Source organism: Cololabis saira, chromosome 12 (assembly GCF_033807715.1).
Source record: "Cololabis saira isolate AMF1-May2022 chromosome 12, fColSai1.1, whole genome shotgun sequence".
NCBI lineage: Eukaryota > Metazoa > Chordata > Actinopteri > Beloniformes > Belonidae > Cololabis > Cololabis saira.
In genome coordinates, this window is record NC_084598.1 from 18,519,180 (window position 1) to 18,541,954 (window position 22,775).

At 39.3% G+C, this 22,775-nt stretch overlaps 2 protein-coding genes across 4 annotated transcripts in view; both read right to left on the reverse strand.

Annotated features, from left to right (window-relative positions):
• LOC133457016 (IQ motif and SEC7 domain-containing protein 1-like) overlaps positions 1–2,978 on the reverse strand; it is a 107,047-nt gene extending 104,069 nt beyond the window's left edge. The window contains exon 1 of one of the 3 annotated variants that reach the window (XM_061735821.1): positions 2,421–2,977. In XM_061735821.1, the coding sequence (XP_061591805.1) occupies positions 2,421–2,638 (218 nt within the window). In that variant the 5' untranslated portion in view covers positions 2,639–2,977. Of the gene's footprint in view, positions 1–2,420 lie in introns of all 3 variants that reach the window. The other 2 variants (XM_061735822.1, XM_061735829.1) reach the window with 2 other exon arrangements.
• Positions 2,979–7,639: 4,661 nt separating this feature from the next.
• The window catches only part of nup210 (nucleoporin 210), a 39,443-nt gene continuing 24,307 nt past the window's right edge, over positions 7,640–22,775 (reverse strand). The window contains exons 31-40 of the mRNA XM_061735832.1: positions 22,338–22,513; positions 18,888–19,108; positions 18,459–18,595; positions 17,684–17,798; positions 16,532–16,678; positions 14,444–14,694; positions 14,132–14,336; positions 13,566–13,682; positions 11,810–11,887; positions 7,640–9,064 (exon numbers count right to left, since the gene is read on the reverse strand). Of these exons, the coding sequence (XP_061591816.1) occupies positions 8,961–9,064; positions 11,810–11,887; positions 13,566–13,682; positions 14,132–14,336; positions 14,444–14,694; positions 16,532–16,678; positions 17,684–17,798; positions 18,459–18,595; positions 18,888–19,108; positions 22,338–22,513 (1,551 nt within the window). The 3' untranslated portion in view covers positions 7,640–8,960. The remainder of the gene's footprint in view (positions 9,065–11,809; positions 11,888–13,565; positions 13,683–14,131; positions 14,337–14,443; positions 14,695–16,531; positions 16,679–17,683; positions 17,799–18,458; positions 18,596–18,887; positions 19,109–22,337; positions 22,514–22,775) is intronic.

The window sequence follows — 22,775 nt, forward strand, 5'->3', positions numbered from 1 at the left end:
GATTATCATATCAGTGGAAGACGGATGTGCTTCGTCTCCACGAACATGCATAATATTCATGACCTGGACAAAAAGGCAAAGCCATGGTCTGTTCACACAACATTAGCATCACCTTATGTTGATATTCAGGCATGTGATCTCTTATCTTTATGGGAGTGTTTTTTTTTTTTTGATAATGCAACTGTGATACGCATTATTATTTTAAAGCCAATGTTGCTCAAAAGAGAAGACAGGTCAGTTTAATTTAGCCTTTGTTTTGGTCCACAATCATAAGTTCTGGGTAGTAAAATGAGCTGTGGAAACTGCAGGACAACAAAAATGTATCACGTTTTAAAATTAAGCTGATGGCTGGGATTAATACCCACATCTTCACAAATAGCCAAGGCTATTAAGTGTTTTTTGTTGTTTTTTTCTGAGGGGGGTTGTACGGTTGTTTTGTTTTTTGGGTGTTTTTTTTTTTTTGCTTTCCTGTTCTATCTCACAAAGAAGGAATGCAAAGCAAGATAAGCAGGACGTCCCAGACTAAGTATTCATGGGGAACCCTGAGAAAAAAAATGAGGAAACTACAGAAAAGATATCCTGGTTTCTTTTGTTGGCCGCTGATACCATGTGCCATGTACCATAAACCCTCTAAATGTCTAGAGGGTTTAATTACCAACCACTCTATAGTAATTAAATCCCATTTTCTATCTGCTAAAATGACCTTTCCAGATCTTAGAGTCATTATCCACTGCTCTTAACTAGCATTTTACATTTTTTACCATCCATGACCCAAACTTTACATTGCTAAGAGATATCACATTTCCACCAGGGATCTGATTAAGTAACATCTACTCTGCCATATAAACCACAACTGGACTCAGATAGTGTTTGGATACAGCCGCAAAACAGAATGAGCGAGTGACAGACTTATTTCCAGAAAAATCACACAAAATACCTCATCATACCCCAGTGAGATTTAGAGATGGAGTATGCTAAAGGTCAGTGTTCTAATCTCATGAGTCTGCTTTTATCAGCCAGCAAAGACACACAGTCCCTGAGTCAACAATATTGATTTGCTGCCACTGATCCCCATGACACCAACATGCCCCTGGAGGGAAAGGTCAAGCATGATCACATGATCTATCCAGGCTGTCACAAGCTGAGTTAAATATCTACATGCTGAGACACATTTGAGATACAGCTCAAGGAGGCTGAGCACAGCAGCAGGGCAGTGTCTGACTACCAAGGTCTTTAGCAGGGCCACCAACAGATGCTCTGTTACATCCCCCTGCCCTGGCTTAACCCATCGCCTGTCCTAAAGCACAGCTGTATTATGGATTTATCCCAAGTATGTACTTTTTTTTTTTTTTCAGCGGATTTAGGAAGGATATTGCCTTTCACAAACACAGCCACGTCTGTCCAGTCTCACGAAAAAGCTATTATTAATCTGTGAGTGATTTTACTACAGAAGCTACAGTAATTGAAACAGACCATACTGTGAAATATAGCTAAAAAAGGTATGAAAAGAAGATGTGTCTCCATCACTGGAGTTAAATTCTGGAATGATGCTAACATAAATTTAAAAACATGTCATTCTTTTGTTGTATTTAAGAAAATGGTTTGTAAAGCTATTTTTGAAGCTTATAAGTGCAATTGACCATCTGTTAATGTTTCTTTGCTTTTCTATTGTTTCTTTGCCTTTTGTTGTTTCTTTGCTTTTCTATTCTCTTTTTGGTTTTCTGGAGGTCGGTAGCCAAAAATAGAAAGTTGGTACTATAGGATAGGCTTTTATAAGCATTTTGCTTCAACCTATGCCTTTTCAGTTATTGTTCAACACATTTTTTTGGTTTTGTATGAAAAGTTAATGCTGTGTACAATGTTTTTTTGGTGTTGTTTTGTGTTGCAATGACTGAATAAACTTCATTCATTCATTCATTCATTCATTCATTCATTCATTCATTCATTCATTCAATGTCACATAACAAGAGAAATTAGAAAAATGAAGAAAAAAAAGCAGTTATACACACAAAAAAAAGTATAAATCGTGTTTGTGCAATACAGACCATTGCCAGTCAGTCTTTGTGTTGTCTATGTTTTGAGTGCGAGTGTTTTGGATGCTGGTTGCCATGGTGAGGTTTTCCTATACGCATTTTCACATCAGGTCATAAGCTTTGCTTAAAGGCTGATTTATGGTTCTGCGTTACACCAACGCAGAGCCTACGGCGCAGGGCTCCGCGTACCCTACGCCGTACCCTACGCCGTCTATTTAACGCAGAACCATAATTCAGGTTTAAGGAACTGCGGATGACGGCGCAGCCGCTTCTAATTAAGAACAATTCACAACTTTAAAAAAAATTAATAATACAAACAGAATTAAGATAGTTAAATCCAGACTATTAAACTTCCACAAAGCAACATTATACGCGGTAAAGCCTTACTTTTCGTGCTCCCGTATGGCCCCCAGCGGGCTGCTGCCCTGCAGCCGGCAGGTGGCCAGGTGTCGCTGGTACTGCTCCCGCACGGCGGACACTTGCTGCTCCAGCTCCTCGATCCTCCCTCTCTGCCGCTCCAGCAACTCCTGCTGGGTCTCAATAATCTTGTTAAGCTCCTTCAGATATTCCGCAGCCCTGGCGGGATTCTCAGTCGGGCTCTCCATGTCGTCCCTCCCTCCCTCGCTCTTCCTCCCCGTCGTGGTGAAGCCGCGGAGCCGGCGGAGACGGCGCCGGAGTCCGCTGGTCCGCTCGGGGGTTCAGGCGCAACAATCCGGGAGATTGCGCCTTTTACGTTTCGTCATTGTTTTTAAGTCGGCGAGGGGGATCATTCCGAACCGGATACGCTCCCAGGGACTCAAAACTAGCTCTAAACGCGACTATAAAACTGGGCAGGGAAGAAAAAAAATGAACAGGAATCAGAATAGGAGTGCACGGATCGAGGCTCCGCCGCCTGCGTGCTGCTGTCCCGCCGTCATGGCTCTGTCACCTCCCGCTCCTCCCGCTCCATGCGGCTCCCGTGACTCGGTAAACACACGCTGGCTGTCCACTAGGCGGGGTTTTCAAGTTTATCAGTCCGCAGGTCACTGCAAACAAATGCTTTTGCAGCTATTTGTCTAATCGCCTATTATAATTTTTATTTTTTATTTTATTTTTGAAATTTTTCATACAAAAAAATTAGATTTTTTTCATATAGAAAATTTTGAATTAGTATTTAACTTTGCAGAGTATTTACGGAAGAGTATTAGGGCCAGGCAGGAGAAAAATTAAAATAATATTTTAGAGGAGGAACATTTTTTTTCATTATGCACTTCGAGAAAAAAGTTGAAATGTTGAGAAAAAAGGCGAAATTTTGACTTTATTCTTGACATTGTATTTCAACATTAATCTCGACATTTCGACTTTTTCCTCGAAATTGTATTTCAACATTAATCTCCACATTTCGAGATTTTTCTCGACATTTCGACTTTTTTCTCGAAATTGTAGCCTACTTCAACATTAATCTCGACATTTCGACTTTTTTCTCGACATTTCGACTTTTTTCGAAATGTGCACAATAAAAAAAAAAATCTTCCCCTCTCAAATATTTTTTCTCCTGCATGATTTTTAAGCATGATTTTTTAATACTCTTCCGTAAGTATTAGGGCCAGGCAGGAGAAAAATAAAAATAATATTTTAGAGGAGGAAGAATTTTTTTTCATTATGCACTTTGAGAAAAAAGTCAAAATGTCAAGAAAAAAGTCGAAATGTTGAGAAAAAAGTCGAAATGTCGAGAAAATAGTCGAAATGTCGAGATTAATGTCGAAGTACAATTTCGGGAAAAAAGTCGAAATGTTGAGAAAAAATGTCGACATTTCGACTTTTTTCTCGAAATTGTATTTCAACATTATTCTCTACATTTCGACTTTTTTCTCGAAATTGTATTTCAACATTAATCTCAACATTTCGACTTTTTTCTCGACATTTCGACTTTTTTCTTGAAGTGCACAATAAAAAAAAAGTCTTCCCCTCTCAAATATTTTTTCTCCTGCATGGTCCTAATACTCCTCCGTAGCTTTCTAGACCTGTATGTGCTTAAATTTCCGTCTCAGTCTGGTAACAGGCTGCTGCCCCCCCCCCCCCCCCCCCCCCCTGCAGAGTTGTTTACTGTGCTGTCCGTCTATTGCCATTTTAAATATGACACAGCAGACTTTGTTCCCTCTAATGATATAATTGCAATAGATGGTGCCGTTGCAGTTTTTTCTGCATGTGTAGAAGGAGGTTGCGGCTCTGCACAGGCTGAGCGCAGTATGGTTCTGTCAAACAAGACTGATGCTGAAGTTTGACCGGTTGCCCATCCCATTTCCCTGCTGGTCTCCATTGCTCTGACAGGGGTTTCAATGCAAAACTCACCAGCACGGAAGGACAACCAATCAGCCATTCACAAACACCCCCAGGATGTGTTGTTGCTGATATCTGTGCAGGACCTGAGAGGCAAATCAATGACAGAGACCAAGCAATGATGGCAATTTGGATTACTGGTTCTGCCTCCTGCATTTGTGAACACCCTATCCTTTACTGGCTTTATTTTATCAGAGCAACATGTACTGCTGCACTTCTTATTTTCTTTTGATCCCATTTTTTTAACCCAAAATCATGCACCACTTGAAGGCTGCACTTGGATAATGTGATAAAACAGAATTTTAATGTGGAAGCAGAGCAGTGTCAAATCAGATATGGGCAACCGTTTAAGGACATGTGAACGTGAAGAACATGATGTTTTTCTCTCTAGTAGGGGGCCGAGGTGGGTCATTATATGCCAACCAAGAGGAAGTCCACAGCTATTAATAGCTAAACACGCCGTAGCCCTGAGGTGCAAAACAAAATGAATATTAGAACAAAACATAACAACTAAACCAAAAGCACAACAAAAACAGAAAAGCACATTTTACTGAAGCTCAGTGGTGGTCTCACTGGAAATGTCCTTAGGCAGGACACTGAATTTCCCAATTGTCCAACAATATGTTTGTAGCACTAAAACATGGTTAAAAATATGCTACGTGCAGACCATCTACATATAAGAAAATATTCATACAGCAACATAACCAGAAATGCATCAGAAATTAGGAGTTTGGACTTGGGGTGAATGCATAAAATGAAACTACAAAAACACAGCAACCTGTGACAAAATTAAACCACCAAACATAAATCCAAAATCCAAAATAAACCAAAAACTACATTATTAGACGACGCATAACAAAAAAAAGTTCAAAACACATTTACATGTACAAAGCACGTATGGTTTTGTTTCCTGTCTGAATTTGTGTTTTGTTAAGTTCCATTGTCCTCTGGGATGTTGTTTTACAGTTTGTTGTCATGTTTACTGTTGCATGTCTGATACATTTGCGTCATGTGACACGCTGTTGTTGTGCCCCGGCCTTTCACTGGAAGACAGCTGGTGTCGGCACCAGCAGACCTACGCGACTCTAAATAAGCAGCAGGAACAGATATCGAATGGGTGGAATATCATTGTTTTGTCTTGAAACTTGTAGCGCTTTTGGTTTTAATACTGAGTCTTGGATAATGTCTGTTTTACAGCTCAGGGCAACAGTTCAATCTAATCTAATATTCTCTAACCCAAAGTTACTGTATCTGACCACACATTCTATCCATCATACAAACCTTCAGCTTGAACTCTTGACTCGTTGATGATGACTGCAGTAGCCACTTCTAAACACAAACTGAAACAAAACCTGTCATCCGGCCTTATAAAACACTTTCCAGTTGTGATGGGTAAGAGGGCAGGGTGTGTGCAGATGCCAAATAGTCTCATTGGAGCCCACAACCACCTCACAGAGATGTGACATGCATGAGTGATGAATCTTTAACAAAAAAAATATAATTTACTCATTGTTGTGATATTTTTTGAAATACACAAACTTTTCAATTCCATTCATTAATATAGACTATGGAGTTTCCTCAGATGTGTCTCTGCAACAATTTAGATGAAGCCTTATGAAGTTTGAGTTATATCATTTCCTTAGGAATACTCCCAGTGAAAATGATGCACCTTATCACTCTTAAAAGCCAGTATGTTTCAGTACATTACAGCAATGATGCAGTTTTCATTAAGTTAATCGAAGCAGCCGTCGACTCTTTGCTCAAGATACTGCTGCTTTATCCATGTGGCCCCTGCAGACCCTGCAGGAGCAGTTTTCCCATTTTTATCAGGTTTCATTCAGACCCACCTCACTGATCAGCTCAACTGACAACACGGTAAGTGCTCTGGCACTGTAGCGATCTTCCCTTCACACCACCGCCACTGCCGGATCAGCTCGACAGGCGGACAGGAGGGGTATGAGCAACCTGCGTGCCTTAATGGAGAAAATAAATTGAGTGTCACTGTAGCCCAGATAATGACTCTTAATCAGTATAGATACACTGTGCAGTCACGTTTAACGCCCATGTGCCACCGTTCGTGGAAGTAAATTAAAAATGGTCATCTCCATTTTTGCAATTCAGTGCATTTTAAGTGAAGTGGACAGTTAAGTCAGGAGTAGTGTTTTTGCTGCTGTGCTTACCAGGGTTTCATACAAGCAGTTGTTGTAGTCAGGCAGTGCTCAATTTGTTTCAGTACACAACACAACATAACAGCAGTTGACATGTTTTCTTTTCTTTGGCTGGCCAGCATCTTGAATACTCCTGAGCTTAGGTTATGGCCATAGCCTGAGCTACACATCTGGAGCTTTCTCATAAACCTCTCTCAGGCGTGACCTGGGGCTCCATCTGCCCAGAACCCCCCTCTGACAAATAAGGAGCATGTGGGAGTAAATGGAGACACTAAAGCTATATAGAGCTATATATACTGGATACCGCTCAGTGTTAGTCTCTATAGGAAGCAGTGTTTTACGTACGAGTGATTTTTTTAATTACACTTGAGCTGAAATTAGGAATTGTTAGAATTTCTAGAATACTTTGAAAATCAGTTTTGGCATTTCACAAACAAAAATGGCAAATGATCTGTATTTAGCTGGAATCTAAAACGGTTTCTTAAAAAAGGAGGCTATTTAATTTTTTTTTTTAAGAGCCTTTAGACTTCAGCAAAATAAGAGTCACTTTGGTTGAGACCTTTTTCTTTTTCTTAATATTTTGTTGTAACATTTAAATTAATCAGTGCAACCCTAGTTAGTGTAAATGTGAAAATATTAATTTGAGTTAATCAGAGGTCCACGGAGCTCAAGTATGCAACAACACATGTTGGTGCTTCTACACAGACTACAGTGTAGATTTAAGTCTGCTCACCTACATAACACTGTTTTGTAGTTTTTGCCACGGACGCTGCTGCTGAAGGGCATACAAATGAGCCAGGTGACTCGTACTCGACATCCCAGTTCAGAGGAGTGCGACCAACGTGGGAGACATAGTTTGAAGATCTTTGCATGTGTTCAGGGTGTCTGGTAGAGTCACACTCACTTCTGTGTTTGGAGAGGGAGGGGAGTGTGTTCTCCCTTCAATACGCTAGATGCCAGTAAGAAACATTTATATGTACAGTAGCTGTTTTTCTTTTTTAAATATAAAACAATATCGTAAATATTGAAGAGTAAAAGAGCAGGATGAAAATGTATAAATGTTAATGAGGTGCCACTGATGCATAAATTCATAGTTGAATGAAAAATCAGCACTGCCAGTTTTCAGTTTAAGGTTCCAGCTGTATTTGACATTCACAAACCATATTTCACCAAAGTCCTTCCATAGGCCACGTCATCTTTGTTGGAAGATGTTAAGTCTTGTAAATGTCACTTTGTGAAGATAAAATAATTAACAGTAAATCTTTCAGACAAATTTGTTTTTGATATATCATTCTGATTCAACAAACAATGAACATAAAACATAAAAACTTTAATTAGCAAAAGGCAAGCAAATCTCACACAAGCAACAATCGTCTCATCTACTGAAAGCTCTTGGGATATGATAGCAAGGCATGGCCATGAGTCTCAGATACAACTGATCAAACAAATACAAATCCATCACAAAATTATCAGTCATATGCTTAAAAAAAAACCTGGATGTCACAGCTATTCAACAATGCTACTGTCATCTTTGTGGAAATATAGGACGTACAAATGAACAGAAAGAGAAAAGTCACATTTGCAGAAATGAGGCCGGTTCATTTGGGTGTTTTTGGACAGAACAAACACCAACAGTAGATGAAAACTCAATGACTGTTCACATTTTGTAGCCTATTCACATTAATCAAACATGTTGCATGGACCGTGGCTCAAAAAGGCAGACAGGTTGAAGAACTGGGAAGTTCAATTCCCTTTAAAATGCCCAGTTATGAAACAAACCAACCTTTTCAAAGTTGGGGTTTTACACACCTGAAAGGGTTTTCACCGTTAAGGATGGATTCAGTGGATGGATTCAGAGCTTTTCAACAAATTAAACTACTACATGAAAAAGGTCATTTTAAGCTCAGAAAAGTTTCAGTTTCTTTTCTGTCAAACAAGAATGCCATTTCTCCTGAGTCACCAACTTTTACAGGTTAAATATAAGTAGCACACATATAAATGCCAAACACACACACAAAAAAAACACATTTTTGTAAACCATAAGCTTACTGATTTGGTTTGGATTCTTCAAAACATGTCAGTCAATAATGAAGTGGCTTTGTACAAAAACTATTTCCATGGCAAACTGCAAAAATACATACCGCTTATGTATTTCTGTACAGATATATAAACTTATTTATACACACACATGCGCCATACGAAAACATACAAAGAAAATTGGAAATAGCCCTATGACAATCTTTTAATTTTTTTTTATTTATTTATTTTTTTTTTTTTAAACAAAGTTTCTCTTAAGCTTTAGTACCAACATTCAAAAATAAAAAAATCAAACACAGATTTACTTCACATCCTACAACATTTATGTTGAGGAACAACAGCGCGGTCTGTGTCCATTAATGGCCTACGGTGATCTTATTTTAAATCATTTAGAAATCCCTTTTCAGGATTTATAGCCTGGAGAGTAGAGACGAGACCTGGGACTGCTGTTCGGCTCGGTCCTGGGTATCCGGTGGTTGAAGGAATTCGCTACTGGAGAGTCAAAACCTATTAAAAAAATAAATAAGAGCCAAATATTCAATAAAAGACTAAAAAGAGCATCATCAGCAAAATGAGGTAGTCATTAAGTGAGACAATAATCCACAAAAGTGATCCATAGAGGCAGCTGAATAAATATATAATAACTTAAGATGTTAGCTTGTTCAAAACCAGCAATATACTGTATGTCAAAGGTGACAAACAAAATTTACCACAGCACAAAATTAAGCAGAGCCTCAGGTTTCATCTATCCAGCACTCAAAGCAACTTCAGCAGGCGGTTTAACAAATAGTCACACCATAAGTCACCTGATTAAAGCATCTCACTCGTTGGCCCGGAAGGAAAACAATTGACAACGCTCCTATGGCTCTACTAAGCTTGAATGTTGCAACCACAGTTTACAATCCTGAAACTCTGCACCAGCCGGAACTGAAGAAGTCTTCTGGTTGAAAGGTGAAACAACTCCAACTAAGGAAAATGTCTGGTTGCCCTTTACTCAAGCCCCTGGATTACTACAGCTTTTAAAAATGTGACCGAACAGAAGCAGCACTTGTCATGATGGACACGATGCTCAGTGCTTGTTTTACTTTTACAGGATCTATTAGGTCCGTGGAAGGATTCAGAAAAGCTTGGAAACATATTATACGCCTTAGAAACTGCATTTTACTGAATTGCTCCAAGAACGGAAACTAGTGATGCACCAAATGTTCGGTAACCGAAATTGTTCGGCCTAAAATAGCAAAAAAAACCACTTTCGGTGTTCAGTGGAATAATTGGGGAAAAAGACGAACAATTAATAACGGTGTGTGATGACGCAATCAAACAGCGAACAGCGTGGAGTGAGGGGCGAGCGGTGTTAAATGGAGCAAACATGTCAGCAGGTCAGATCATTACTTGGATGTGGGGAAAAAGAAGAGGACACGAGAAATGATCCAGGCTGAGTTGGATTTGGGAAAACCGCTTGGTGATGGAGACGTCACGGGACGCACAGCGCAGGAGATCGGGGAGAGAGCGCAGAGAAAAGGGCCCGTACTACAGATGCGGTGCACGAACCCTCACTGTCTATGTTTGACGAGATCATCCAAGAAAATAACCCAGATTTTTACAATTATTATACAAGGCTTCAAATTGCGGAGATCAGCCCCGCCCCACCGCGTCCCGATTAATTGGAATTGAACGGGAGAAAATGAAAAAGGATTATGAGGAAAAAATACAGTAAGTACAGTAAGACAAATTGTGACTGACGGGTGTTTCACTGCACATTTAAGAAAAAATTGGCAAAATAAATGAAAAACTGAGAAGAAACATTGTTCGGTATTCGGCCAAGTGTTTATTATTATTTTTGGTTTCGGCCACAAATTTTCATTTCGGTGCATCACTAACGGAAACCACTAAAATGTTTCTCATAACATTTTTAGTGCATAACATCACAGTATCATGGGATTTGTGTTTAAGAGGACCCGGACAGCAGGACTGTAATGTACAACAATATATTCAGCTTCAAGCTAAAATCGTACCATTTAGCTTTGTATCCAACTTTTTGCAAACTAACGACTGCATTCGTCACGAAAGTCCATGACACCCTTTAAACAAATCCTTTGAAGATCAACTCTGGCTTGTCATTTAAGTCACATAGAAAAAAGTAAGATGAAGACAGATGGAATTAACTTTTTGAAAAGACAAGTTTAAATATTTACAGCAGATGTTAATGGGCTCCAATCCAATTCAGAAGTGAAGCTTCAGTCTGGGACTGATGGTCCAGGTCGAACACCTAGACTGTGGTAGTTAGGTCACTACATATGTACATACAGTAAAGCCAGAACGTTAACGTACACTGTGCAAAAAGACAGTTAAATCAGACTAAACTTCTCCTGTTTCAGGTCAGTCTGGATTACCACAATTATTTCATGTTGCTAAATCCCACAATAATGAGAGAGATAATTTCTTAGAGAATTACTTTCTTCGAGGTCAAAAGAAATTCTCTCATTATTGTGCCATTTAGCAAAATGAAATAATTTTGGTCATCCTGACTGACCTGAAACAGTAGAGGTTTAGTCTGATTTAACTTCAGACAGTGAGACAAAAAATGTTATGCGTCATTTTGCACAGTGTACGTAAACTTCTGGTTCCAACTGTATGTACTTTTAAAAATGGACCTGAGGATTTTACAAATGGGATAAACAGTTATGCCAAAGCTATTGTTGATGACTGAGAAAGATACTATGCCTCCTTTCTTTTATCCCAATCCACTGGAAAGAAACCAAGCTACATCATGTACTCTGTGTGTTTGATTTAACCTATAAGCAAACCGTTTGGTTTGCTCAATAAGTGTAATTAATTGGAACTGCTTTGAAAACTGTCCTGAGTCGACATGTCCAGTGTCTCAGAGCAGAAAGCACTTATATTTCCATGACTTCAAACCCCATGTTATCTTTTGGCAACTTCTTTAATAATGTTTGACTGGGCAGTTAATAACACATTTTCTATAAAGTGGCAAAATAGTAACACTTTACCAAGACTTTAAGTGATGAATGTTGGGGCAGTACGAGTGTCTGAGAACTGTCCCAGATGCTCAAACAAATCATTGCAAGTCACATCACATATTTAGGGATTCAAAAAAAGTTCTCTTCAGTCACTGAAAACTTTGGTATAAAGCTACAGTATCAAATGAACTACCATATTATACAATATAGGCATTTGAATCTATGTCTTAGCCCTTTCAGATAATTGCAGGGAGCAGCGATGTTGTCTTACCTGTGGCAGGCGGTGGTGTCCTCTGAATAAAAGCGGGGTGATATGGCTGCTCTCTTGGAGAGAAAAAGGAGTGGAGCACTGCAGGGGAATACATAAAAAGCATATTATAAATGATCTAGGGAGCTTAATTTTATGAAAGAACTCTGAAAATTCTGATATTCATGGTGACATTGAATTGTGACCCCCAGCCATAAAAACAGATCGTTCAGTTACAGGATTCTACGTGACTTTTACTGATGCAGCATTAAGCATTCATAATTACATTAAGGAAGCACCATTTGTTTTAGTGCCTCTTAAAAGTACAGGAAAAAAGGTTTTTTGTGAGCACCTAGCTTATTATTGTATTTATTTGGACAGCTCCTGTTCTCCAGGCTTTGCGCTGCAGCTAATTCAAATAACAGATGATACCACAACAAAGTGGGATAAAGTCTCATATTGAATGTCAGTCGTGGGCTGCATTGATATTACATTTATTTCTATACAACTTAACGCATAAAATGGAGCTGTTTATTCAAAAGGTGGTTGGTTTTCCAAAAGATCAACAGTCAGGTATATTTAAAAAAAAAAAAAAAAAGAAAGAAAGAAAAGTGCACACAGATAATTAAGAACCTGCAAAAAAGGATGATCTGCAGCTCACAGACAAAAAATAATGGAAAGGGGAAAGAGTTAAAAAAAAAGAAAGAAAAGGCTTATGACCCAAAACACCCCCTCATCTGTCCAACAATCAGATCTTTTTGTTACAGAAACACTGTATGAGAGACACTGGCAGTGATTGAGGATTCACTGCTGACAGAGGAAAATAGATGAATACAGTTATGGAGGCGTATTTTGTGCTCACATTCAGCCACATGCAGCACAACTTACAACTATTGTGTCACTGAACAGTGCAACAATCTTTACGGAAGAGGATTAGGGCCACTGAAGAAAAAAAAATAGAATACTGAGAAAAAAGTCAGAATTCTGACTTTTCTCAGAAACCTTAAACAAAAAAGAAATGGTTTTAGGCTTCTGAAAAAAGTCTGACTTTCTTAGAATTCTCTTTTTATTCTCTCCAGTGGTCCTAATCCTCTCCCGTAAATCTTAAAGAATACTAACAAAGCAATTACATAGATTTTCCCAAAGAAAGAGAAGAAGATTTTTAATACTCAACAATCTTGTGTATATTCATTAGGATCTAAACCACCGTGATCAAGACCAGATTAAAGAAACAAACATCCCAGATCATGGTGGCAGATGTCAAAGCCCAGGATACAATCATCCTAAAATGACTTCAGGCAGTCACTGAAATAATTCTATTTAAGATGTTTTCCTCTTCGTATTAATAAAAGCCTTGAAAACAAATCTTTGTTCAATAGTGTTGCATCAGTGGATTCCCCTCCTCATTAAATAACCTTTCTATAGCCAGAGGCAAAAGGGAGAAAAGAACTGCTTGCTTCGTTCCTCGTGTCTTTTAGCATGAAGAAAAACACAGGGTGGAAAATACTGAACGTTTAGTAACTTGATTGTCACCAGATTGTTAGAGATACAAAAACAATGAATTTGTTTGACAGGAACATATTTTCACTTAATTTTGAACCCCTTATATTAGGTTGCTCAATGCTCAGTCATATTTAATATCTACTGCGTGGTTCCTTCCGTGACTTGTTGTGTAAACAATAAATGTGATGCTTTAACGATAATGGCCACTGATTTTTTTTTCCTTTGTGGCTTACAAGTTAAAAACAAACTGTTGCTTTTTAAACAAATGAGCGCTTACCGATGATGACGATTGCTGTACCAGCCAGGAGAGCGAACAAGGTGCAGAACATCATCTGGTAGGAGTTTATGAAGCTGTGCAGGGAGTGCCCCTCTTCTGTGATACCAACTGGAGTAGCTGATGAGAAGAAACCGAGAGCAAGTTAACAGGCTGTCAAAACACAACACACCAACAAATACCATCTATGCCGGAGGATAGTAATCACTGAGCAGCAGTAAGTTGTTTACAAACTAAACCAAGGAAAACATTTGAATTTTTTGGACATTACATCTGACTGTGCAAAAATGTCAAATTGCAGGATGTGAGCAAAAGCACAATCTGAAGTATGAAAGTTTATATTAATTCAAAGAGGTCAGTGCCATTTAAAAGTTTAGAGAATTCTATATTCCACCTAATATATTTAAAACACAAAAGGGAACAAGAGACTGCTGTTTTCGGGGAGTTGGACACTCTCCTGACCCAAAATGATAAGACTTAAAACATGTCCAGAAAGTAATTTGAGAGAAAATGAGGATGATGATACCATTTTGCTAATATTGAAGAATGCTTTGAATTGGTAATCTGACCTTTCATGACAGCGTTGGGATCAGCTACATGCATCAAAGTGACAGGGATGACGAGACTCTGTCCAGAAGCAGAGCTGCTTATGGTAATAGAAGCCACAGCTGTTGCATGTGGGTCCACGGCACTGATAGTGTACTTTGAGAAACTGGGAAAGCCATGGTAGACTTCCTTCTCTTGAATAGCAATGTTGGGAGATGCAGAGACCACCTAAAAGGCATCAAAATATTGCACACATCTAAACTTTGCATCTTACAATGTATGCATATACATTTTCTTTTCTTTTTTAAATGATCCTCTTCATAACTATGCCTCACCTCCATGTTGGATATAGCAGTGATGGGGCCATAGATGGTAAATTCAGCCGATGGATGCAAGTTTGAAAGCAGCAGCTCAGTCTGGTCGGAGTACAGGCCTGGTTCTATGGGCAGCCTGGCACTGACTTGGTCTCCAGCAAATGCAGCGCCTACCAGGCCTGCCTTCACCAGCAGATTGGCCATGGATATACTGAGCACACGGGTCTGCTGGTCAGTCGTGGGCTGCAATGTCACGGAGCATGTATAAAGGCCTGGGGCAAGAATAGACAGTTAGTGACTGCCCTGTACACATTAGTGCATGAACAAGAACTGAAAAAGGATGCCACACTGAATGTAATTCCTACAATGTAATGCATACAAGACAAATACTGTATATTCCAAGACTTCCGGGCTTGTGCAGGGTCATTTAACAAGTAAATGTTGCCATCAGAGAACTAGTAATATTCAGCTGAGTGGTTATAGCACTGCACACACACAGCACAGTGGGCCTCAGACAAAACAAAAAAAACACAACAACCGGGGATGAGGGGGAAACGCAAACTCCTGATATAACTAGATCAGTGTTTTAAATCAACAGGGACTCTCTTCAGTTCAATACATCACTTGGACACTTTCTATTGTCCTTGCTAAATTTGTTTCATGTACAATGTAGATATTGATTAGGCCCTTGTATAGCAGCGTTTTCTTGATCGTCACGCAAAGGACAGATGCAAACACTGTCTAAGCTACATGTAAATGTACTACTCTGTTGGAAAACAAAAGTGCCAAAACAGAAAACAAGATTCAAAATTAAGTGAGACATAAAAAGAAAAAGCCACATCCTCTGGCCACTTATAAACTTATTCCACAGAGTTGTAGACAGTTTTTCTCTGTCTCTGTTGTAAAGTAAACTCATAAAAACTCTGGCAAACGATCTGTAAAGTTATAAAAATACTAATACCAAATTATAATACAAATAAGAAAACCAAAATGTTGAGAATCAACAACATTTAATAAGTGCCTTTAACTACTACTTTTAAAAGTATGCCGAGTCTAAATAAATGAACATAAAAATTAAATCCTGGAACCTGGACTCTGCTTTTAAGGGACTGTTAGATTAGTTACATTGCCTCTATATAAAGTCAGATGTCTGAATACTCACAATTATACATACAAATGCCCTTTTTGCACAGGACTAGCCTGCAAAAAAAAAAAAAACAGCCTTCTTTCGACAGCTATTGCTCGGCCACTGTGTCATACTGTAGGTCCTCAGGACCTGCAGTAATTAAAAAGATGACTTCCCAATGCCAGTGTTTTGCACAGTGAAGTTGCAAAGGATAAGCGAAGTCTGTATTTCTATAATATGCAGATATTAATCCCTGGATGTGTTGTCAAGGCCTTGCATTTTGAACATTACCATTTAATTAATAAACTTTGGTTATTGAGCTGAAAGCATTTGATTACACAGTCACATTTTGGCAGGGGACAAAACCTGAAAATGACTATAGACCTATGTGCTTAAGTTGCCACGGTAACAGTAAACTGAATGATGAATGTAACCAGAGATTTCAGACTAGGCTTTGAGTTTGATGCAAGATAAACACGACCACGCACATCATCTTATGGTCGTTCCTCTCCTGGCTCTGGGCTTCTTGCATTTTATAACCCTCATGTAAAGTTTAATTCTGACTAACTTCTATATTCAGATGGACCAAAAATATATCATTAGGCTATATGCAGTGGATATAGGGTAACATTAACATTATAATATCACTATAGTTACAGAAGCAGCCATGTTTACACAAGGAAAGAAAGAAAAGGTGACTGGAGGAAATGTATTAAAATAAAAAAAATTTAAAAAAAAAAGTAATTCGGGGTGGAATTTTTACCTTAAAATCAATTTTTACCTTAAAAAAAAAAATAATCACAGACATGGCAAATTTGCACTGGATTAATATCACAGACATCCTCCCTAATCATTACAAATGACTGCAGGTTCCACAGTAATAATAGTCCTGTGCAAATGGGGCAAAAGTATATCATATCAAAACACCCCTTGTTGCTCGGGCCATGAACATAATCTGTGGCCTGAATTCAGATCAGTCTTACCTATGCTGGAGTCAAAACCGACGTGCGTTTTGAAGACATCATTAGCAGAAAAGTCAACCGCGTCACTGGTAAAACTGAGATGGCAGCTCACAGACGTTTCTGGCTGCAGCTGTGAAAAAGCTTCAATTTGGGCAGAGGAACAGGTTCCTGCAGTGTAGATCACAATAAAAAACAGAAATGCTTTAGTTATTACAATAGATTAACCCAATCAATATTACTGAGTGACTTTACTACCGTATTTTCACCACCATACGGCGCGCCATGTGGAAAGGCGGAGTCTCAGTTGTGTGTCATTTCTGTATTACACACACGCACAGCGCACCGTACGAAAAGGCGCCGTCTACAGACACAAATAGCGTGCCGCCTTACAACAACACACACACAAGCATACAAGTGTGCGTATTTAAAAATAGAGCGGGAGCAAAACTGAGTTTGATTGTGCTTTATTTAAGTCTTTATTACAAAGTACTAACATTTTTTAAATCACCAATGAATAATCAAAATCAAAATGAATTAAACATCTGCGCTAAATCAAATATGCAACAGTTGTCAGGACTCAGCCCGTCAGGCTTCATCCGGAGCCCGAACTCGCTGAGACCAGGAGAACTGCTGCGCGCTGCGACGGGCACGAGCCGGGCGCGCAGCTCTCTGGCCACGCTGACCAGTTCTCCTGGTCTCAGCGCGATAAGGCTCCGGATGAAGCCTGACGGGCTGAGTCCTGACAACAGTTTCACTTTCTTCGCTGTCAGAGTCACTTTCCGTGCCGTGCCTAAACGACGGAGCCCGCTGCCGGGCAGGCCGCCCTCCCTGCCCGCGGGGATGCGTCGTTGTTTGTCAAAGCGCTCCCGCGAGGGAGCCGCCGTGAGAGCCACCGACAACACACATTTGGCGCACTGCGCTATTGGGCGCGCCGCACATTTGTTTTAAAAAAGTACGACGTTTATATGCACCTAATGGTCGTGAAAATACGGTACTTTAAATAAAAATGAAAAGTTCTTTTTCTTTAAATGTCACATCTACGTGGAAACACTGTGGCAGCCTATACAATTCCCAACTCAATTCAATGCCAGAAAGATTCCTGCATCAAAATCTTGATCTTTGTGGATACATTTTACATACTCATACATCTGTTAGTAGACATGAGTTCATTACCAATCAGGTTAGTTCCTTTTTCCCTGGAGGTAATTAGAACCTTCGTCTCCTTGCCAGTCTTGACAGGTGTAGCTTGTGCCATAGCTGCTGTCCTGGCAGGGGTTTCCACTATGACCTAGAGAAACACACATGCATTAATTGTCCACATTGGCTCATCAGACTGTAAGTGAACATTTTAAAAACACCACTATTTGCATCAATGTCTTATCACACATTAATTCATTATTTTCCTTTAGTTAAAATGCTTGTGAGCCCTTTCTGTTTATGATAAAATACACAAAACAAAATCCAATCAATTTTCACTTTGCTAATAGGACATATTCAATTGATGATATTCAGCGCACGAACTGGAGGGAGCATGATTGGGGAGAGAATGGCAACACACAGAGCCAATTAATCATATGCGAGTGTCTCCAGAGCAGTAATGTCATGCACAGATGTTAGACAGAGATAACAGACACAGTGTTCCTGAGAGGTCAAGATGTGTGTACTACAAACTCATTTATATTATTTTTATTCTTATATTTGGCTGAAAACTTAATGAAAAATTTGCAAGAAGATCAAAATATTTGGATAACAGGCATAGAGAACTGAAATGAAGAAATTGTCTTCCAATTATTCAGTTGTCATAATTATAGACAGCCTGTTTGTTGAAGCACATTAATCTAAGCTATGATTACATGTTGAACATGATGCATTAGGGTGCCCCTCCTGTTTTAACCTATGGATTGTCTACAAATCAGCACAGTTGAGATAGTACCAATAAGTATCCTACCTCTCTGTACGTTTTCAATACACCAGGTATCTCATAGTACACAGTGGCTGTACCAGAGTCTCTGGCTACAGCTGCCCCACTTTTAGGGTCCACTTCAAGAACACCATTTGCAGAGGAGCTCCATGTACCATAAACACCTGCAGAGAGGGCGACATAATAGTTATCTTTCAGAGAATATGTATACTCAATTAAAACCATTTGTAGGAGGAAAGGGAAACAAAATATATGCACCTATTCAGCTGCAAAGGGTACAACAATTGAAAATGTTCGTGAGATAGATAAGTACATTCTCCTTGAAAGAAATTCAATAATAAGGAGTGGAAAAATATACTTCAACAAAACAAATGTAGAGCATGATACCAACTATACAGCTAGTTTTCTTTATACTACTGAATTATCATGTGTGCTGCTCCAAAGCACATCACTCACCATCTGGGCTAGTTAATTGGACATGTAAGCAGACCACATCTCCCACCACCAGTTTGTTGGCCCCATCTATGCGGATGGCATGTTCAACAGGAAGTGGAACATAGTCCGCCACACCCATGTTTTCACTATCCCACACCGCAAGAAGTGTAAGACCTACATTCACAGTCCTCACTGTTATCGTGTGGTTATTTGGCCCAAGCCCAACCTGCACGAGGTCATCTCTGCAGACAAAGAAAAGGATAAAGATTATATTGTAGTGTCATCAAAATTTCAATTTTTATTTGTAAAGAGAAGGAATTCAATAAATATACAGGAAGTACAGTGGAAAGGCAAGTTTATTTGTATAGCACATTTAAGCAACAAGGCAATCCAAGGTGCTTTACATAATAAAAACATGATCAGTAAAGAAGAAAAAAATATAAAATAAAATTTAGGCAACTTGTGTAACAAAACTAAAAAAGTAAAATTGTGTGAGTGTTCTTGAGGTCTTTCTAAAAATCCAGCTAATTGTAAAGAAAAATAGAATCCAATGACAATCTTTTAAAACCCATGTTTAATTTAAACCAACTACAACAAAAAAAAGAGATTTATGTATGTTTAAAATGTGATGCCAGCAAAAGTTAAACAGAAAAGCCTGGCCATATGGAGTAAAAATAAATAAATAAAAACCTGCTCTATGCAATGCTAAAAATCAATCTACTGGAAAATCTCGCAACTTAGTAGTCTAATTACCAGTAACAAGAGGCTCACAACACGATTGGGCATGAAAAGAACATCAGTCGTTCAGGTATAAAGATCAGGAAGGCCTGCTGTTAAGGCATAATTGTTGCCCCTGTCCGAACCGAACTGCACGTTTTTTTTAAAAATATGTTTGCATAGAAATAAAGTGTAAACAGATGGTAAAAGTACACAACATTAATATCAGAAACAAATTCTTGTATTATCGTAACTAACCAAGCAGGTGGTCGTCTTACTCAAATCCACATTCGCGCCACAAGAGTTCTACTCATTTTCATTTCCTAATAAAAAAAGTCTTACTTTCACCTCCTGTTCCAAGACACACACACTGAAGTAAAGCCCAACATGTAAGATTTAATCACAGCCCAGTAATTGCAGGCAACACTATCAGCCCTTTACTACTGATTTTGGTACTTTCCCTTAAAAGTGTGTCAGCACCCGGAGAACAGGGTAATAGGATCAATTTATTTTGCAGACAGAGTCCCTCATCTAAAGTGCAGCAACTCTAGCCTCTGCTCAGTGCTCCTATTAATTTAGCTCACTCACTCAGGTGAAAACAACTCTGAAATGAGGTTGCAGGGCCAACCTGGCAAATGAAGAATACATCCAGCCACTACACATTGCCATGACCTTAACTGAAAACGTTGGACTGAACAGATACCAATGCTGTCAATAACCACAACGAGTATGCTGTATCACAGTTATGGTCACACAAAAAGAAATGTAAATACTGGCAGTGAAATGTATATGCAGAGATGTCATATGCTGTTGATTCTGAGCTTACAGCAAAAGGGAACTGTAAAACTGCTTGTTGCAAAGCAAGCCTGTTTTGAACAATTGCTTGGCTACATTAATGGCAGCATCAGAAGGGCTTGAACATCTTTGAGCCAGTGTTTCATACACTTGGGAGATCTAGAAGACCTAGAATTAAGTATGTACAGGAAAAAAAAACACAAATGCAAACGGTCAACATTTTGTTTCCTGAACTCACCAAAACACAGAGGTGGATAAAGTACAAAAATATTGTACTTAAGTAAAAGTACAAATTTTCTGCTTGAAAATTACTTAAGTAAAAGTAAAAAGTACCCATTAAGAACATTAATTAAGTAAAAGTATAAAAGTACCTCAACTTAAATATAATAAAGTACCAAAAGTACATGGTGTAAAATGTACTTAAGTACAAAAGTAAAAAGTACAAAGTACAAAATTCAAAGCACAAAATTATTTTCAAAAGGATTGCAAAGAAATGAAGAATCCAAGAATTTGCTTACAACTCTAAATAATGGTGATATTATTCTGACCCCTTTAGCGTTTGTCTCCATTACCCCATTTTAATTTCTCCCTTTGCTCATCACTGCTGCTGTACCCCATTGGCCCCGCTGACAGGTCCACCCCCAGCCTGTATATGCAGTGACAACATTAAGCAACCCCAGCTGATAAAGGATGAGACTTTTGAACTTTTAAATGCCAAAACCACCTTAGAAGGGGTGGAATCAAAGAATGGTGCGCATGGACACGCGTCGGCTACCGCTCAAGGCTGATTTATGGTTCCGCGTTACACCAACGCAGGGCCCGTACCCTACGGCGTAGGCTCTGCGTCGATTTAACGCGGAACCATAATTCAGGCTTCAGTCCTCATCGGTACTCAACGCGACGGCGGTTCCTCCGGCCTTCCGGCCCGCCTCTGCGGTGCAACTCTCCCGGGAGCTGCGGCTCCTTCTCGGTATATTCACGCACCCCCTTCCTTCCCGTCCGCCTTATGGTTCCGCGTTAAATCGACGCACACCTTACGCCGTAGGCTACGGCGTAAGGTGTGCGTCGCCGCGTACCCTACGCCGTAGCTCTGCGCCGGTGTAACGCGGAACCATAAATCAGCCCCCGCTGTGCTGTTCTTTAATTTGTAGCGAGTAACGACGTGTCCAATTTTAAATATAGCGGATTAAAAGTACAATTTTTTTCCTTGAAAATGTAACGAAGTAAAAGTAAAAGTACAGAAAAATGAAAGTATCAATAAAAGTACAAATTCTCAAAAATCTTACTTAAGTACAATAACGAAGTACTTTGGTCTGTCACTGTGTCCGACACATCCTGCAGCTCATGTGTGTGAATGTGACCACCACAGATTGTATCACATATTAAACTAAACAGCCAGTCAAACTGAAACCATCTAATTAGAGTCACGGACCCACTCGCAAGTGAACCTCTATCCAAGACCATCTCTGACGACTGTTAGTAGCGCTCACCACTGCTGATTAAAAACACTTCTGAAACTTTGCAATTAATAAACTGAAATACTTTTGGTCACAGGTATGCAGTGACTGATCTTTTTAAATGGCACTTCTATGATGAACTCTTGTTTCCTTTTTACAGAAGAGCAAAATAAGGCATCCCAACTGAAAAGAAAAGAAAGAGGTTAAGAGGGAATGTACTACACCCTCAACAAAAAAAACAGCGTTGAGTCTGTTCACAAGTGATGGGTTTAATTGGTTTTAAACCAAGTCTGGCACGACTGCTCTGTTGGTGCAAATTATTTGAATCCCACCCTTGATGCACAGCAACCACATGGACTGAAGCCTGTTAAAAACACGGACTAGGACCTTTTCCAAAGAAACCGTGAATACTTTGTTTTCAAGACTATTTAACTCTTCGTTTACGCTCCACAATCAAGTTTGATTGAGACACCTTATGGATAACTGTTGCACAGTGACTGACCTGTTGGTAGAAAAGGTAAGGTCGGAGCTGGAACTGTGCAAGGCCTCTCCGGTGCTGGCATGAAAGTGGACAGTGAAGGTGAGCAGCATTCCCAGGGGTAAAGCAGTCAGGACTTCTCTGTCCAGTGTGTTCAGCACTGGACTGGTACTGAGGCGAAGATAAGACACAGGAACTACCTGAAAATGTAAAGGGAGAGTTGCTGTTGCAATCAGTGACTGCATAGACAAAGTCAAACATCATTTCAAAGGCTTTTTAGCAATCACCGAGCAGCCATACAGAACGTTTTAAGACTTATTTTCACAAGGATGGAAATCAGCCTCTAGTGGAACAAGACACTCAGTTAATGATTAAATATTACATATCATACACAACTACCCAGTTGCTATTTACACAACGTTTATCCAATAACTGTACTCACATTGCCAGGCCAAAAGTCCC